The sequence below is a fragment of the Malurus melanocephalus genome, unplaced genomic scaffold, assembly GCF_030028575.1.
Source record: "Malurus melanocephalus ecotype Western Australia unplaced genomic scaffold, MMel_1.1 scaffold_734, whole genome shotgun sequence".
In the NCBI taxonomy this organism is placed as follows: Eukaryota; Metazoa; Chordata; class Aves; order Passeriformes; family Maluridae; genus Malurus; species Malurus melanocephalus.
In genome coordinates this window covers 97,099-115,914 of record NW_026623966.1, presented here as the reverse complement: position 1 = coordinate 115,914, position 18,816 = coordinate 97,099, and the positions used below count along the sequence as shown (strand labels likewise).

Below are 18,816 nucleotides of genomic sequence, written 5' to 3'. Positions count from 1 at the left end.
CTACTTCTGTCTCACACAGCTACAGATTTATCACAATCCAAAAAGACATTGGCTATATATGAATATCTAGAATATCAGAGCTATTACCTAAAACAAATTTGGAAGGGATATTAAATCTCATGCTTTAATGCTTAAGTGATTTGCTGTTAGAGAATAGGCTATTAGAGGACCTATGGGTGAGTTATACTTCGCCAGTCACTAGGGGTTCCTGGATTTTCCTTAGAAAGACCTAGTAGCAGTCACTCTCAGAAATGGATTGCTGAGCCAGACACACTTCCAGTTTTATCATGTAGGGCAGTTCTTTTCCCCTGGTTCCAGCCCAAAGGATTGTACAGATTTTAAGAAACATGGTTGTATGCTCAAGTTTGTGGAAATGAATTATTTTTATAGCCTTAAAGTTAAGCAATCAGCTTTAAAGGCATCTTTACAAATACATACCCACAGATTAAAACAGACAAAAAGCCTTTATCAGTAAGTGATTCGCAAACTGGTTGCATGCTTGAGTCCTGGGTCTGGAGATGACTAACTCTGCTTTTCCCAYCTAAAATAAAATACTGCTCTGCACTGAATTGTCTTTCGCCAGTTGCTGTTATATTTCAGGCCTGAAATAATTCTTCCTGTTAGTACAAATTCCTGTTTYGGTCATTGCAAGCTGTGCATAGTAGTGTATAGCAGACTGAAGAAAYCCTTTTTACTTAATTTCACTGTATTTCATGTTTTTCCATGACATTTGTGCCATTTCATGCCAATAATTTTACCTTTTTATTTTCTTCAGGGCAATTCTTGCTCACACTTGATACCCATTTCCTAGGACTACCTTAAAGTTTTAAATATTCAGCCATTCTCTTGTGACCTAGTGATTTTCTTCCCCATAATCTTTTGACATCATTCATGYGCTTGAGACATGAGGAAAACATCCTTCAACACTAAAAACTACATGTAGTGAAGAGGGAATTCAGGTTTTCAGATTTTTCAGATTTGTGTAACCAGTTGGGGGAGGGAAAAAAAAAAACCTGGGGAAAAAAAACCTGCCAAGGCAGGCAAGTACTGTTTCATATTAACATCTATCGTCAATGAAGAGGTAAAAATCAAAGCCCCTGTGTGTGAGGCAGGGTTAGTGAACTGCCACTGATTCTCCCAGCAACTGACACAAAGGAATCTGTGAGTATCAAAGCTGAGGCAGCAAGCTTAGTGTCAGCTCTTGCCTAGGGAGTAGAAGAAAACATCACTTTGTCTCTGCTTTCACTGCTTAAACACACACATCATTCACTAGTAACCATTTACTCTGCTGTCAAAACTGTTTCAAGAGAGTGCTACATTTGATTAATAGTAAAATGAATGCAAAAGAAAAAAGTGTGCTTCCCCTGAGGTGCTTAGTTTGGGAGAATTTTTGCATGTACTTCTTAATTTTTCCATTCTATAAATATGCCTGCAATGTTCCAGAAGTACTCTGTTGCTTCTAGTAAAGTCATTTTTATTAGAGAGCCTGGTGCACTCATCCTAATTCTAGTTAATGCTCTCTCTCTCAACGAAGCACATTATGGCATCCTCAGCCTCTTGTACTAACAAAAAGTGACCAGCACAACCATGTGTGCAGTACATGATTCATAGTGCTGCTTTCTGAATTGTCCAGTGGGTAATTGCAGTACAAAAACCAGAGAAACAGATGTAGACCCTAAACCTTGGCTGTAAATTTTTGTTTTATGATTATGGGTTTCAAATGTGCTATGTCACACTGACAAATATACAGTAACACCAGAGGAAATAGATTTCTGACTTGAACTTGTGCTTTTTTTTTTTTTTTTTTTTTTTTTTTTTTTTTTTTTACTTATGGCTAAGAATATGTTTATTATAAAGTTTCTGCTATTACGGTTTGAGAGAAAACAGATTAAAGCACTGATGTGAAATCACAATTTCTTTGCATGGACAAAGTCGRAGCTAGTGGAAAGTTGTTGCCTCCTTGCACCTCTATGGGTGCTGGATAKGCATTTAAAATATGTGGCAATACTTAAAGTTTCATTACATTTGAACTAGAGGACTATTAGTTAGCACAATAATCATGATTAGTCCTGATCTAAATTAGAAAATATCCTCCTTTTTATGAACATAGCTTTTCCTGATACTCTGTTGAAGTAAAACAAGTATTGTGCTATTTCAAAATGAAATAAGAGATGCATAGAGTATTGTAGAAATAGTATGCAAACACACCATTGGGTTATTTGAGGAATTTTTAATTACATCTGCATTTAGTAATAAATATAASCATTAGTGCAACTATTATTTGTAATAAAGCATGATGAGCTACCTGGCTTATTTTGATACACTGATAAAAAGCAGACTTTTTAAAATTCATACACACTTAAGCAGCACTTTCCAACACTTACTTTCAGAAGCTGCTACTCTACGTTTTGAGGTACAACCGAGAGGTATTGTTTTTTAATATGGTATTATAAGACTACTAATGGGATAAACATAACTGTATTTCTGTTTGTCTGATTTTGTTTACTTTTAACTCAACATGGGCAATATGTTTTTCTTGGCATAAGCTTAAACTGTTCCAAGAACTCTGGTCTCCACAAAAASCTGTTTTCTCCCTAAATCGGAGACTGAAAAAAACATACTGTGTTTYGTGTCATCCTTTCCAGTTATTTTTGTAGCGACACATTACGTATTCCAAATTTCTGTTGTGTCCTGTATCGTCTGGTTAGAAAATAACTGTCTTTCAATTTAGCTTTGGTATTCCAAACAACATTGTAGTTATGTGGCAAAAAAAAAAAAAAAAAAAAAAAAAAAAAAAAAAAAAAGAAAAAGAAAAAAAAAAGTTTAGCAACTTATTCCACTTGGCTATTTTAACGCAACAAACACGGTTTTGCTGTGTTGAAATAGTTTAAACAAGCCTTCCCTGAAGGATGTTTTTTTCAGTAAGCGTATGCTGTGCATAAATTTTGGATTAGAGAGTGTCAGGGGCTTCTTCATCTGCAGGAGTTCAGGCTGGGGGAGGACACCCCAAAGGGCTGAGAAAGTCCTCTAAAAGTCCTTTAAAAAGATGCTGTTAAACTCCAGCATTTGCAACTCTTCTGCCTGAAGGGAAGAGAGAAAGAGAGGCTTCCTGCTGCAGGGACAACTACAGATCTCCCGTTGAGGGGAGGGAGACTAAGAAAAGCTTTTGTTTTAATCTCTTCAAAAGGATTCGCTTCCAGATTGCAGCAGGTTTTTTTTGTTGGCCGCTGGTTTTCAGTGTGGGTATATCAGTTTCAGGGAACAAGTGCGTGTGCTGTGTGGGGGATTTGTTTTGTGGCTTGGTTTTTTTWAAATTCTTGAATCTGTGTGAAAAGTTTTGTTAATACAATCTGCAGGCATTGTCAGAGAGCTTTCGGTTCATCAAAGGACTTTTTGTGGAGAGGGGACACCACATCCATTAAAGTGGCTGCGCAGGTCCCAGGGTGAGTCTCTCTCCAGCATTTCTTTGCGGTCGCCAGTGGTGTGCCATGCCTGCTCGGTGCGCCCTTCTCTGCCCGATTCCCAYCTTGGGCTTTGCAAGAAACGGGCAATAATCAAGTGCTCCGTTTTCTAGTTTCTGCACCCGAGCTTGCTTTGGAGCAGGGAAGCAAGGCTCCTGCATGCCTTGCTCCTGGATGATGCTCATTCTGCTGGGGCTGAGGTGGCTTGGCTTGTTTCATTTCAAATAAAGCATGCATGTGGTTATTGAGCTCATGTCCTTTCCATTGGGGCAGAGGGAATGTTTCCAGGCTGTTGTTTTTAATTTTAAATTGTCCATAGGAATAAGGACTGGTGGCAGCTTCCATGGAGTCTTTCTCAATGAGCAAGATTTTGGAGAAGGCAGTTATCCACCTGAAAAGCCCGGMGCTCTCTGCTGCCTTCATGCCAAGTGGTGGCCCCGCACAGGGCCGCCTGTGACATGGTGGCCACAGACTTGGGAAGGCTTTGACACCTCCTCCGGCCATGAGGGCGGGCTGCCGGCGGTGTGGTTTAGCACAGACCRTAGCGGGTGGGAGCAGCCCCTCAGAGTGGCTGTGAGGGCTCGGCCCGGGCCGCCTGCCCAGGGAGGTGTCCCCGCTCAGCACCACGGCCTGGGCCCTGCTCCCCAAGGATTAGCTCGTGGCCTTTCTCCCCTCCCGGGGAGCTGGCGCTCATTAGCCCTCTGAAAGCTGATACAGCCCCTCCGGGCTCACACGAGCGGCCCCAGCCCCTCTGTGCTAATCAGAGACAGGCAGGGCCCGGCGGCGGCGGGGCTGCGAAGGGCCARGAGGGGATGCGGGGCTGCTTCCTGCCCTGGGCTCAGCGGCGGGGACGGGCCCTCCCGGGCACGGCCAAAGCTCACCCATCGGGGGAGCCGCGGAGCGCTGGGCGGCTCAAGAGCCGGGGTGAGGAACGGATGGTGCGGAGAGATGGGGCCTGACCGCCCCCGCCCGCCCAGGAGGGACGGGCCCCTGCTGGRAGCGGGGCTGGCACCGGCCATGGTCTCTGCGAGTGGTATTGAGCGGGGTCCCCGCGGGTGGCATTGAGCGGGGACCCTGCTGGCGTGTGCCGGAGCAGCGCCGGGATGAGGCTGCTCCCAGCCCAGCCCGCYAGCCCCGCAGCTGGGGCGAAGCCCGAATCCCTGGCTGGGGAACAGCGGCAGCGCCTGCGCCTCGCTCGTGGCCTCTCCGGCGAGGAAAGGAATGTGTGTGTGAGGGAGGGGGGCACAGAACTTTCAGCAAATTGAGCTGGAATTKTCAAATTCTCCGTTGCCTGCAAGCGCTGAAAACACCGCTGTGTTACTTCCCACCCCCCTTTCCCCTCCTCCTCSTTGTTGTGGTTTGTTTTGTTTCTTTTTATTACTTTATTATTTTGGATCTTTTTTTGTAAGCTGCGCTCCCCGTCCGCACCCGCCCGCTCGGCGGCCGCGGGGCGACTCCGGCAGGGCTGGGGCTCGCCTTTGCCTGCCCGCCCGCCTGCCTGGCTTTTTTGCAGGGCTGCTGGGAGTTGTGAAGGCGTGTGAGAATCCTGGGAGCTGGTGATGTCAGACCGCTTGGGTCATTTGAAGGTTAGCAGCCTGGGAAGGGTTCACGGAAAGTTCACTCGCATATATTAGGCAATTCAATCTTTCATTCCCTGTGACACAAGTAGTAGGAAGTGAGCTGTTCAGAGGCAGAAGCATCTATTCACGGCCGAGGGGGATCCCGAGCCTCCACCGGAGCTGTTTTATCCCGGGGAGGTGGGCGATTGGCACGGCGTGGGACGCGGCACACACCCGGCGAGCGCCCCAGGAGCTGGACTGACTCTCRAGAAATTTTGGGGGGAAATTGATGGTAGCTAAAACTTGGAATGTGGCTCGCATCCCCCCATCTTGCTGGATTGGCTGGGCAGCCTGGAAAATGGTAAATGATCATTTGGATCAATTACAGGCTTTTAGCTGTGTTGTCTGTCATAATTCATGATTCTGGTCTGGGAAAAAGACCAACAGCCTACGTGCCAAAAAAGGGGCAGAGTTTGATGGAGTTGGGTGTACTTTTATGTGCCATTTTCCTCCACACCTAGAGGAAAGCACTTTTGCAGGCATTCTGTGCAGGGGGAATCATGTTTGACTGTATGGACGTTCTAGCAGTGAGCCCTGCTCAGATGCTGGATTTCTACACTGCGAGTCCGTCTTCCTGCATGCTCCAGGAGAAGGCTCTCAAAGCATGCTTCAGTGGATTGGCACAAACAGAGTGGCAACACCGGCACAGTGCTCAATGTAGGTCCCAACTGTTATTTTTCCACTTTAAAGCAATTACTATTATTATAATTATTATTATTRTTGTTGTTGTTATTTAATTTATTTATTTACTTGCATGTATTTAAAAAAGAAATAACTCGTAATTAAGCGCAGAGGTAATGAGGGGTGGGGTGAGTTTTTGTGCAAAATGTGGTTTGCAAGCTTTTTTTTCTCCTTTTGGCAAGAAAGGAAAAAGGAAAGAGGCACCGGACTTCTTTCTGTTTATTCCTTCTCGTGTGGTATATTGATCCTAACAACAGTTGTGGAGCCAAACAGGAACACATAAAATAGTAATGTAATACAGCAAATACCTGCAAAAGTCCAACCAGTGAGGGATGAATTTACATAACATCTCCGTGGCAGCTTTTTTTTTTTTTTTTTCTCCCCTCCTTAATCTAATTTTGTAGCACATTTGCTAATCAGGRTGCATGTTGTCTTGAAGTGCATTTTAGCAGAGCAGCCAAGCAATTAAAATGTTGATCTCTACTGTTCTTGCAAAGATATGGAATTGCAGTGGGTAGGTGCCATTCCAAAAATCAGACAGTAGTTATAAGTTTCCGAAGAAAAGGCAATATTTCTTTGTACTGACCTTGCTGCCACCTTTCTTCTTCACTTTGTTGCTCTAAGAAGTTGCTGTTTTGCTAGAAAACTACTTACTGTGAACACCCTTTGAGTTTAACCATCAATTATTTCTATACCTTGMGATTCAGACAGCGATGCACTGTTAACAGAGGAGTGAGAGTTAGTTGTAGAACACTTCTGAAAATGTGTTATTATGTTATAGGGTCTTGATTTGTTGGTGATGATAAACAATAGCASTATTTTAACACCCCAGTTTCAAGTTTGAGAAATGATAAAAAGTGCCAGAAAACATCACYTAATACTATGCTTAAAAGCTTGCAGGATGCTTCACTGCTCTGACGGTGATTTAGATAAATGACTTGGCTATCTATCAAAATGTTTTTAGCACGCTCTTGGGCACTTCAGTACACCATTAACCGTATAATGCTGTTGGAAATTTGTGTTTTGCGGTATGTTAAAAAGTTAACTGGGAATTAGAAGAGTTCTCCCTTCGACCTTTCAAAGGGGTGGAGTGGGTAACTGAAAAACAAATTTAACAGTGTTTGGTGAAATAGTATGTTTCACTCGGCTCAAAAGTTTTCAGACACATATGACRTTTGTGTGGGTTGAGTAATGAAAATAGAATTGTAAAAATCAGTGACTACCAACCTACAACACTGCAAATGTTTTGATGTCTTTGCAATTAAAAGGAGAYTGAACTTCAGCATGGGATATTTATTTTCTTCGCACTCTTTTCAAAGTGCTTCAAACAAAATATGAAACAAAGCTTTTACTTCAAAATAATGTTACTGGCCGTGGAAGAGCTTCAGTTAGCAAAAGCAAAAATCCAAACCAGATGTTTTACTAAAAATGYGTTTTCCTCCTTTCATGGTTTAAAGTTTAGGAAAACTTCAGTCGTGATATTGCGGAAACTTGGAATTAAATAAACTTTCCTAGAGTAGGAGGCATATGTACTGTCGTTAAAAGYTTACACTCACAAAATATTCTTTAAATAACTTCTGGCTTTAAAATGTCCTGCTCTTTCTCTTGTATGTTATTAATACCTAGAAGAAGCAGGATTCTTAAAAACAAAATATATGGTGTTTGTTCTTGGGCAAGTTAAACACAGGATTACCCTTATCAGAATGGAATGAGTGGTAAATATGTCATTTGCCTAGGGCCTGTGATAAGAGACAAGTGTTGATAACAGGAAAGTTTAGCTAATCAAAGAAACTCATATTAACAAGAGTAAATAAAAATACAGGAAAATGCATTCAGGAATCCAGTCTTGTAACTTTGTAAGCAGTGGGATTAATCTTCACTGCATGGGAATTTAAAATCAGGCTGAAACCTGAACCATAATACGGTGGCTGTAATTTGGTCTGTGAAAGTTGATGGTATAGAAATGTGGAAAAATAATTTAGTTAGAGTCCAAATTAATATTTCTTTTTGAAAATTTAGAGTGAATTTTGTTTTCAGTTTTGAAGAAAGTGTAAACAGTTTATGCATGAGTAAATATATAAATGGATTATGAAATATCAAAATTTTCTCAAAGTGTGAAATTTTTATGTTGCATCTCATGAAAATACAACAAAACTAGAATTTTTGTGGTCCAGAAAGCTTTTAATTGTTTAAGGGTTGTTCCAGTGCTTATAAATACGAAGATAGCAATGTTAGTAGTTCTAACTCTAGTATTTCCTTATTCTCCATTTTTAAGAAGACCTCTGTGATCTGAAGTAATATAATAATAATAATCAAATATTGTAATTGTTACAAGTGTGATAGTGTTTTTCTGGTCTAATTTGTTGTTTTATTTTTGGCTCGGCAAAAAAACAGTGGTACACCTGCAGCCATTGCCTTAGGCCTTTGAAATATTGCTTTGATAGAGACGTGATTGTAGAGTAAAAGGTAAATGGTTGTTGAGGGAATAGTACATGGATAGTGCAAACTCAGAACAGGCAAGTAACAATCCCAGACAGCATTGGGGTTTCAACTGAAATGCTGGCAAAATTGGCCATTGCAGGGTTTAGGGCAGAATGCTGTAGGTCTCCAACTTCAGCACATCTTCCGTACGTTAATCCTGTTACAATTCACTAAGCTAGTGCACTCCTGCAGCATCATGAATTTTCTAGTTCACGAGGGTCTGCAAAGTAAAAATAGAGGATAAGACGCAACCCAAACATGACCTTAACTTGTGTGGTATTTTTTGCCTCTCCCCTGTGGGAGGAAAAASCTGCCCTGGGTTTGCAATGCAACTGTTAGCCAGTGTGTATTGCGTGGTGTGTTACAAGCGTGCAAACCCCCCACCTGATTTTTCGCTCATGTGAGTTTGTTTCATGTGGTACTRGTTATATTGTTGTAGATTTAAAATGAAATTATTTAGTTGCAAGGAAAATCATGGACTCAGAAATGAGACTAGAACCAACGGCGCTTTTAATCGTAATTCATTCTCACTGTTTCTCACTCATCACTCTCGTAAGATAAAAATCAAGTTGGTATAATCAAATTAGACAAGGATAGTTCTTAAGAGGACAAGAGAGTTAAGATTGCAAGAATGAGTAATTTATAGTTTCTTATGTGAGTTAGAATCTTCCGCTCCCTCGTAGTGCAGTGGAAACAAATACTGAGAGAAAACCAGTAACTTTTGGTGAAATGTGACCTAACTAAATACTGTGGAAGTAGGAACAGGACAGGTCCTGAGAGAGGAGCTGCAAAGAATGGAGATCTGACCTTGGAAAAACGTATTTGAAAAAGTCTTCATTAGTCTTCATTAGTCTTCATTAATTAAACAGGCAAAAAAAAACCAGCAAATGAGCAGGACCAAAATAGGAGTAAGTTTGTTTGGCATTACAGTGTTTCAGTTAATTATATCAAGTAGATGGCTACTGCCTACTGCATTTCCTTAGGGTTAGAAGCATAGAAAATTTGATGAAGGCAAAAGTTATGGACACTGCAGCAGAACACACTGGGATATTGAGGCTTGTGTAGTATACAGTTCTTATTTTAGTTTGGTAGGAAGTGATTGCCTAGAGAGAGAAGCTAGCGGTATTAACTTTCAGAAAGTTCATGAAGATGGGACTCCAGAAAGCATGCATTTTCCTCCAAATTTCTGGATTATTGCAATGTTTGGGTCAGGTTCCCATTCGCTGCAAGCACTGGAAACATCTGTGCTCCACCAAAAAAAAAAAAAATCTCACTACTTTATTTTCTTTCATCTTTCTGAATTAAAAAACAAACATTTTGAAGTGAAGGACTTGTAATCTGCATTCCCAAGTATCAAATTGCTGCAGGTGTGTTTGCTAGTGCCCAGAAGGCAAGATCTGTTTGAACCAGGTTATTTTCTTTAAAGTTCATCTATAAACTTTACAGCTAAATCGCTAGGACTGATTTGCTTAGGGATAAAGTCTTTGTTTAAATCTTTATATGTCTAGCTTAATGCTCTGAAGTATGTGATGAAAAAATGTTTGTTTCTGATCGACTTCATTAAAAAAAAAAAAAAATAAATGTTGTGCGGGGATATTTTTCATCCAAAAGAACTGAAAAGGAGAAACTATTCTCTATGTAGACTGTGATGCAGTTAGTCTGATTCGGCTGCTGGCACMGGAAAACTCTAATGGACACGCACCACTGTCAAAAACTCCTGCAGACAAAAATGATGAGAAGCGTTCGCTGGTGAAGTCAGGGTGGGATAAGCTTGGAGGAAAAGCAATGTATCTTTGGGTGACTCCCTGCTTGCCTAATGAGTCTGTGCAGCAAAGGTGCAACTTGTCAGAACAAAGCCAGGCTGCTGAGGCGATGCCTTGAAGAGGGTTACGGTGAAGTTAAGGAGTTGAAAGACGGAGATAGTGTTTCAGACAGCGAAGTTAGTCATCCTCACATCCAGTTAAATCCCCACTTACTGCTGAGCCGTTTTTGTTAACCATGTGTGCGTCACGCCAGCCCCGCAGCCCGGCCAAGCCGAGGGGCTTTGCTCGGGGGCGCCCGGGGAGCGAGGCGCCCTGCTCGGCGGATTATGGTCCCACCTCCCCGGAGCACGCCAAGCGACTGGTTTTGCTCAGGTCTAATTTATATACCGCCCTTTACGCGGCCGATGAAGTGCGGCTGTGTTACACAGCCAGCATTTAGATTTGGGAGCGGGGCTGTGAAAGGGACATTGTGCTCGGAAGAACTGCTGTCTGCCGCGGTCGGCCACGCTATGCCMCGTCCTATTGAGACCTCAAAAGCAGAGCCCAGCTGTGATGAGTTTCCAGATCTGTTTGGCCGTGGGGACCGGYCCTGCTATGCGTGCGAGCCGGGGGGGAACATCCCTCTCCCCTCGCAGTTTCTGCCTGGGGGGCTGGCAGCAGCTTCTGAGCAGTGAATGTACAGGGGCGGGCGGCTGGGGCCAAATTAGTTGTGGTTTCAGAGGGCTTTCCAGAGCTTTGCTAGGCTGTAGCACGCAGCCCCATGAGGAAGGATATCAGTTGATGTATAAAATGGCCAAGGAACTTCGGTAAATAGACTTTACCCTTCAAATCCAGAGGTCCTGGCAGCGGCTGTGCGGGAGGGTGGGGTTGTACTTTTCCCCTTCCTGTACTTGGACACTTTTGATTATCCAGACTTTCTGGGGCTGAGCAGGGCTGCCTAATAACAAAGCCTGCATAATATAATTGCCTAAATAGGCCTATTGTCCTTTTCAAGTCACTGTGCTGTGAAATCTTTCAACTTTTTGCTGAAAATGTTGCATCTAACATTTAGATGGCTTAGTGACTATGGCAAGGAGGGGATCCTTTGCCCTCATTTCTCATTGCTGAGTGGTTGAGAAGCTGATTATATTCCTACCCCCTATTGATGTTTACTCCTTTTGGGAGGCAAATATTTTAGCCCCTTCTGGCAGGGTAAACTGCCAAAAGTAATAGGCCTGGAAATACAAAGCTATGATTGATTTTGACCTTTGCTCATGTGCATGAAGTCTGTCCCCATGCACTGTGACCCATGCCACTTCTTGCTGAAATCCAAGCCCTTTCAAACCAAATGGAACCATGAAAATACAAGCTGCAAAATGCTCAAAACTGTTCTAAAGTAACAGAGTAATCATTTTCTCTGTGCTTTAAGGAGTAKAACAATACTGGATTTTCTAGCAGGCAAACCAGGAGTAATGCCTTACTGCTACCGCCCCTTTGAGAGAACATCATTACAGGTATAAAGTAAAGAAACTGATATWATGTGGAAATGATTCTGTGCCATTTTCAGGTCACAGTAATCTTAGCTGTTCCTCCAGATTGTAATCTGTAAACAACTTGCATCTAAAACCATGGATTTTAAACCATCATTTTAAAAATAATCTTAAAGTCTGGGATTTTATTAATTTGTYTCTGCATGAGAAAATGTGTTTCAAAAGTTAAGAATGTCAGAAACAGTAGCCTAAAGTTAGCATCCTAAATCCACATTTCATGGCTTCATTTCCAAATATGCTGAGCATCTAGGAGCTCCCYCAGCACTTTTAGAAGCAGGCCCTATATTTGAATGACCAAATACTATTTAAAACCTTCATTTAATATTAAAAATGTTTACAGGACTATTCCACTTTCACCAAACTATATGAAAAAGTAASTCAATGATAATGTTCATAACATCAGTGAAAATAGAAACACATGACAAAGTGGGACTTACTTATAAAAATATATTACTCTCTTTCCATAAATTTACAAATCAAGTGATTATTTTCTCCTGTATCCTGTCCGACTCACAGGTTTCTCTGAATCTCTGTTTGCCTCTCTACAGTAAAGTCYGCTCAGCAGATATTAATTGTGGTATGGATTTTAATAGCTAGATTATCTTCTTCATACACTCACTTATCATTTGCAGCTGCTCAGGATTGCTTTCCCAGTGGCAGCAAATTAATATGACTTTGGTCACTGTGCAATTTGCTTTTTGGGGGGGGAGGGAGGAGGGGAATTCTAGCTTTCTTCAGCTCATTTTAGTAATCTGAATAGGAGCGTAGAACTTGCATCATGTGACAGGGCAGCTCACCAGCATGGGGTCCCTGTGTGAGAACCTCCCTTGTACATGACAATCTGATAAGGATATCATGTGGTTTAGAAACACATTCCCACAATGTTCACTTCTTTGTCCCTTTATTTGGGAGTGAGTAGGAAAAAAACTTTTAACAAACTAGTGCTAGCCCTTATATAACTGACCCCACTTTCTTTTAGTGTTCTGTTTGAGCCTTGCAGCTTCTTCACATACTTTTGTTAAGAGAGATGGAAATATAATCCAGCAAGTCTGTGTTAAAGAATCCTAGACACAAAGTATATAATATACCTTCTGTTCCCCTTGGACAAGGTGATTTTTCTTTCCCCTGCTTACACCATATATAAACTGAATATTATAAAACTATGTAAGTTAAATATACACATGCGGGCGACACTTGTATAGGTTTAATAGGTTAAAGCTTGAATGAGTATTTATAAATTCTTAGAGTGGTCTGGATCTTCACCGCTAAGGACATGATGTTAAAGTCCATCCATAGTTTGGAAGGATTTCCGTTTTATGCACTTTCAGTGACTTACATTTTACCCTCTAAGTGCATCCTCTAAGAAAAAAAGCAGAGAAATGTCTTGCAACAAAGAGGTTTTTTAGCACWGCTTAGTTTCTTTTAATGGTTTGGAGGATCTCCTTCCACTGAACCATAATATTTTTCTCTAGGCTCACATTGTATTTTTAGCAAGGATCTTGGAACAATAAAATGACAAATTAAGGATGTCTTTGTCTTTTACTGCCTTATCTAGTGAAGCACTTAAATGCAGTCAACCCTCCATCCTTGATTTTAATAAGAGTTTCACACAGAGTGGTTGTATCAGTGAACCTTTCGTGTGTTTATGTACCCGTACTTTTAGGAAATACCAGTAAAAATTCATGTCACTGTGCTGGATGTTCAGCACAATGAAAATCCAACATCTCTTCTTAAAAAGAAAGAAGGATCATTCTTTTATAGATAAGTAGCAGAGGCATGTTGACCAATGTTGCACCAACTGGAGACAAAAAACACGGTTTGATTTAACACAGATTTGCTTCAGTGGGTGCTTTGATTATAAAAAGCCATTTGTGCCTGTAAGATAGAAACAGTGGAAGAAGTGGTTCAATTACCTCCTCCCCAAAACCAAAACTAAACAACCCCTCACAAAAAAAATCACCCAAAACAAAACCAACACCCCACCAAAACAGTTAAAGAACACAGAAAGTCTCTTCAATCCTGCAATTTTAAAATTTAAATTTTTTTTTAATTTTTTTTTTTAAATCTGAGTGCACCTTGAGGTAATTCCTGAGGTGGCCATTACACCACTTTGGTGGTCCTCTCTGCCAAGCTGGCTGATGACACAGCAGCACATCATATAGCAGTGTGCATCTCATCTCCTACGAGACTTCCTTCACCTTCCAGTCTTGTACCAGAATCACTCTGCCAGCTGGTGACTGATACCGAGAGGATTTCTAGGTTCTTGCATGATAAGTGAATGTAATAGCATCTGAGTTGATTTAAGTATTTCACTTGTTCACAAATACCAATCTGGGACAGAGGTGTTCCGGCACAGTGCAGCCATGCCCTGGCTTTCGGGGGTCTCAGAGCCCCCAGCAGTGTTTCTCAGGGACTGGCCCTGGGCAGAGCCCGGGGCAGGAAACATGCTCCTCTGCCACTTTAATTCCTCATCTTCTACTCAAAAACTCACAAGAAGACATGGGTTGTCAGTCTTTCCAAGACTGAACATTCACTCACACATGAAGGAAAGGAGTTGGAAAACTGTGTCACAGTGCCATCTGGCGATACCTGACACCCAGACCTCCCCCTGGGCAAGGGCTGTGGATCTGCAGGCAGATGCTTCCCCCARGACCTTGGTTTAGGCGCAGGGAAACGCCTGTGCCCCCCCAAGCTTGACTGTCTCTGGGGATTTTACACTCYTCTCTGGGTTGCTCTAATGAAAGATCCTAACTTCTCTACAAACCTTCCCTCCTTCACAGAGATCCACCCTCACTGATCCACCATCCTGCCGTTTTTGGCTTAGGACACAAGTCAAAGGGCTGGCTAAAATGTCACACATGGGTGAACTTTATTTTGTTAAGATCAGGTCCTGAGCTTGGGGGTTCTTTCTTTGGTTTTAAGCCATTGTTCATACTACTGCCTCCCAACTTTTTGGTCTGAAGAGATTTTTCCTTTTTCCCTTGCAAAGTAATGTTTTACATTGCTTTGTTGTTTGAGTTTCTTTTTTTTTTTAATTCAGTTGAGGAAGAAATTTTATTAATCACTGGATCAGGGTATATGCCAAATCTTCCTTAGATGTTAGGTGGAAAAACTTGGACTTGCTAAAGGTCCTTCTGATTTCACTCCACACTTTGAACACTAAGATGTAAAATGCAGAACAAATGGCAAATCACCTATGTATTTTGGTGTCTGATCATGGGGGCTAACAGGAGAAGCTACTTTTCCAAGTGTTCATCCCCTAGCGAGCCTCTGTCTTCCTCTCTCCATTTGGAGAGCACATTCCAGCTGTGTTTTTCTAGTTGCATGTATAGTCACATGCTATGCAGGTTAGGTATGTGAACTGCTCATCTTTCTATGCTTTGCATGTATTGCCACATTCACTTCTCTGAGACACCAAGAAGGACCCATTATCTCCCTGAAGTTTTGAAAAGAAGCCTTCAGCTGCCTGCAAGAAGTCAGAGCTGACTCATATCCTTCTGTGGTTTTTTTTTTCTCTTCCTTATCCAAATCCTTTCCTTTCTCTGTGTTTTGGAGAGTTCCTGCAAGACTTTTGTGGCTAAAGCACGAGCTATGTGTTAGGAAGCCCTGCATGCCTGGAGGCAGTTTGGGAAAATAGCTGTTCCCTTCTCCCTGAAATGGAGTCCATTATGAACACTGCAATTGTTCACAGGGGCTGCTTTCACCTTCACCAAAATGTGAAAGCAGAGCTCAGTTACAGCATGGTACACTGGCACTGCCCAGTAGAAATGTGTTTGTTATACTTTTGCTAACTTGAATTTCTTTGCAGAACAAGAAAATGTTTTTCTGACGAAAAGAGCTTAGGAAGGAATGACGCAATTAAATGAGATTAAATCAGAGTATTGGTTTCCTTGGAACAYGTATTTGGCTTTTTATCAACAATCTTTTCCCCATTTTTCAAATAAACACATATTTTCACATGATAACACTATTTGAAATATTAATCCTTCCAGGGCTGCATTACCTTTGTTTCTTCATCAAAGTCCATTACTATGAAAAGGTTGCTGTTCCTTAGGCTGTTTCAGCTTCAAAAGAATTTTAGGGCCTGGTCTATTGGAAAGCTTGGGGGTATAATTAGTGAAAATGGAAATAGATGCAAGAGAAATTTAGTTCCTGATGTTTTAATTTAGTGTGGTACTGCCATGTGTTGTTGAAGAGGATTCTTAAAGGCAAACATAATTATTTCATTATGGTCTTCCGAATGCTTTCATTGGTCTTAATGACAAGAAGCTGCATAAGGAGTCATACATTTTAATTAGACCTTCTGATATTTACTTCAGATAAATAACAAATAATTGATGAAAACCAAGTCTTCTGAATGGATGACTTCACACAGAGCTCTGGTTACAGTTTGATGATAAAATATTTCTGTTATATTTTTGCATTTTAATTTTCTAGATCTACTACTTTTGCAGAGATCTCAAAATACTGATATTTCCATCAATTTCATTAGATTCACAGCTTAATTATATGAACSTGAAGATAGTTGTTTTTCAACATATATACCTCAAAATCAGTTTCCAGCTTTATTAATTTCATTTTTAATTTATTTCTTACCTTTAGATACCTTTTTTTTAAATTATAATCTCCAGTAAAAGCTAGTGGGAAGAGGAGTCAGATACAGTTTTTCTGTATCTTCAATTATCTACATAGGAGCRAGTCCTGTCATGGTTAACAACCCAAAACYCCTGTAGAGATCAAGAAGTACAAAATTGTAGSACTTGTAGTGGTATTTTGAAGGAAAATTTGGGTGCRTCTTTCTCACCAGTTTAGTTGAAARTTTTATTCCTTTGAAAATGCTACCAATACCATTTTATAATTGTGTGCATACTTCCRTGTGCATTTTAAATACCYRGTTTTAATTTTCTTTGCCCCCTTTACTGGACATTTTAATACCATGAGAAGTTATTTTAGAGCTTTGCTACTTGCAAGAGTCTTTCATATTTGCAAGCTCTCCAGCCTTTCATTTTTGTAACAAAACATATTTCACATGATTCATTCCTCAGAGTATAACAAACGCTAATTGTTGTTATTGATTTTAAATTTCACAACCATTACAAGTAACCCAGATGAGTGGCAGATAAAGAGTAATAATCCATGGAGTTCTGGAAGTGTTTCATGTTTGTCTGTAATACTTTAAGTGATCAATAGTAACTGCCCCATTGAAACTAACTGCTGTATCAAATAACAGTAAATCAAATGAATGTGCTTACAGATTATTTATTGAAAGCTCTAATTGTTCACTGGGGCCCTGCTTATCTCAGGAAACAATAGAAGGCAGTGATCAGGCAAACTGGTTTGCAAATGCCGGGGGTGCTGTGAAACAGCGGGATGTCCCTGTTCCTGGGTGGTGTGAGGGCTTTTCAAAATGTGCCCCTGTCCCACTGGGATTGTCTGGTCCTAGGGTAAGGTGGTCAGAAGTGAGATTTCTCAGACACCATCCCTTGAGCTCACGAGGTTACTTTTTATAAATTATTTGGTTTATAAGTTGTCATCTTTGGATGACAAACTTGTGTCTGGTGGGTAAAGTGTGGGAAAAGAACTAAGAAGATTTTGCAAAATTTCTGACAGGTCCATGTAATGGAAAGTGAAATGGGATCAGACCTTAGAATGGGAAGTAATGGAAAGCATATCAAACTTACTTTAAGTTGTAAGTTGTTTTTAGTTGTGGAAAGCTTGCCTAGTTTAATATTACAGTTTGGGGCAACTCTGTGCAGTTGTACAGTTSGCAGAAGTGTGCAAATACTAAGAAATTAAAAGCAATTATTTCTAACCAACAACCCTCCACCACTGATTTTATTAATTCCTTAAAATGGCTGCTCTGCCTTGCACAGTGACTCAGTGAAATACTAGTGCCACAGGTTGGAAGTTTTYGAGTGAAACGGGTATTCTTGCAGACAGTCTCACAACTATCTATATTTTTTTAAATAGCCTTGGGGTGTTGTCAATAAATACTTTGCTGTGGCTTCACAATCCTCTGGGTATCAGTAGAGGCACTAAAGCAATCCTTCAGAAAGTTTGGGAAGATGGCATTGAATGAACTGTGACAACTGGAAAAGCATTTGTAAAAATTAGCTTCAATTTCTCAGAAAATAATGGCTCAAATCTCTCAAACACGACAGGAAAAACGATTCTTCCCCCCCCCCCCCCCCCCCCCCCCAAGAAAACCATGTTTTATGAAACATAATTATATGCATAGTGTAATAGTGGATGTTCATAATATAGACATTTTAAAATTATTGGAGCACAGTAACCAGAGATCTTATGGATTTTAATCTCATGGGGAGAAAGTAATTTCCCTTTTTCAGAGCATAAGTTTTGCTTAGAGTTTTTTAACACATCAGGTACTGGGACTGAATATTGCTTTTTCAGTTCTTTGGAAAAATAGTACTTTCTGTTTGTCATATTCTGTATAAAGTATGGCTGACATTTTTTCTGTTTGCAAGGCTGGGATATTGTGGTCAATTGTGAGTAGCTTATCTGGGGGGGAGAAAAAGTCACTCTTGAAGGTAGAAATTGAAAAAGAAAGACCAGGTGACTAGGAAATGCTGTTAGCACATATGTGTTTGCCTGCAGTAGAGTGTGTGCATATTTTTTCYCTTCTGAGTGAGAATGGTAATGACAGACAACATACAGGTAAAATTATGAGCATCCCTCATGCCAAAGGTTTAATAGGAAAATCCACTGCAGGCAGAGAATAGGAAAACAGAATATTGGAAAATGTGCCCTCCAGTCAYGGTACTCATCTCCAGGCTCTTGTGAATGTCTTTTATTGATCTGTGATCTTCTAGGCAGAGTGTCGAAGTGTGCTCTGAGCCACAGTCAGAGCACTGCCACTACTTGACTCCAGTACACCATGCTTCTTCCCAGCTTTCAGATTCTTTCTGCTGGATCTACTGTGAAAGGGGCAGAAGGATGTTTGCTGTGTTAACGGTGCTGATGGAAAGTTAAAAAGGAAAAGAACCAAAACCAGCACAAGTTATTTTATAAACTAAATGTCAAGGTGCTGTGAATYACTAGAAAGGGAAATTTGGTAGTGTCTTAGTTTTCATGTTACCTTCCCCAGTGTGTTACCATTTTTTGTCTGGCAGCTATTCAATTCAGAAATAGTGAAATTCCTCTCATGTGAGCATTGCAGCTTGGTAAACTCTATATTCTATTTGCTCCCTCAAAAGRTAGTGGCAAACTTCTTAAATATTCCATAAACTGGACTTACTTACATTAGCATCAGAAATATTGGGGT

General features: G+C 40.9%; 1 protein-coding gene across 3 annotated transcripts in view; it reads left to right on the top strand.

Moving 5' to 3' along the window:
• The window catches only part of RARB (retinoic acid receptor beta), a 191,004-nt gene that overhangs the window by 94,767 nt on the left and 77,421 nt on the right, over positions 1-18,816 (top strand). The window contains exon 2 of one of the 3 annotated variants that reach the window (XM_057384693.1): positions 3,357-3,443. The exons of 1 other annotated variant lie outside the window; for it this stretch is intronic. In XM_057384693.1, coding sequence (XP_057240676.1) covers positions 3,357-3,443 — 87 coding nt within the window. One more of the 3 variants, XM_057384695.1, reaches the window with a different exon arrangement.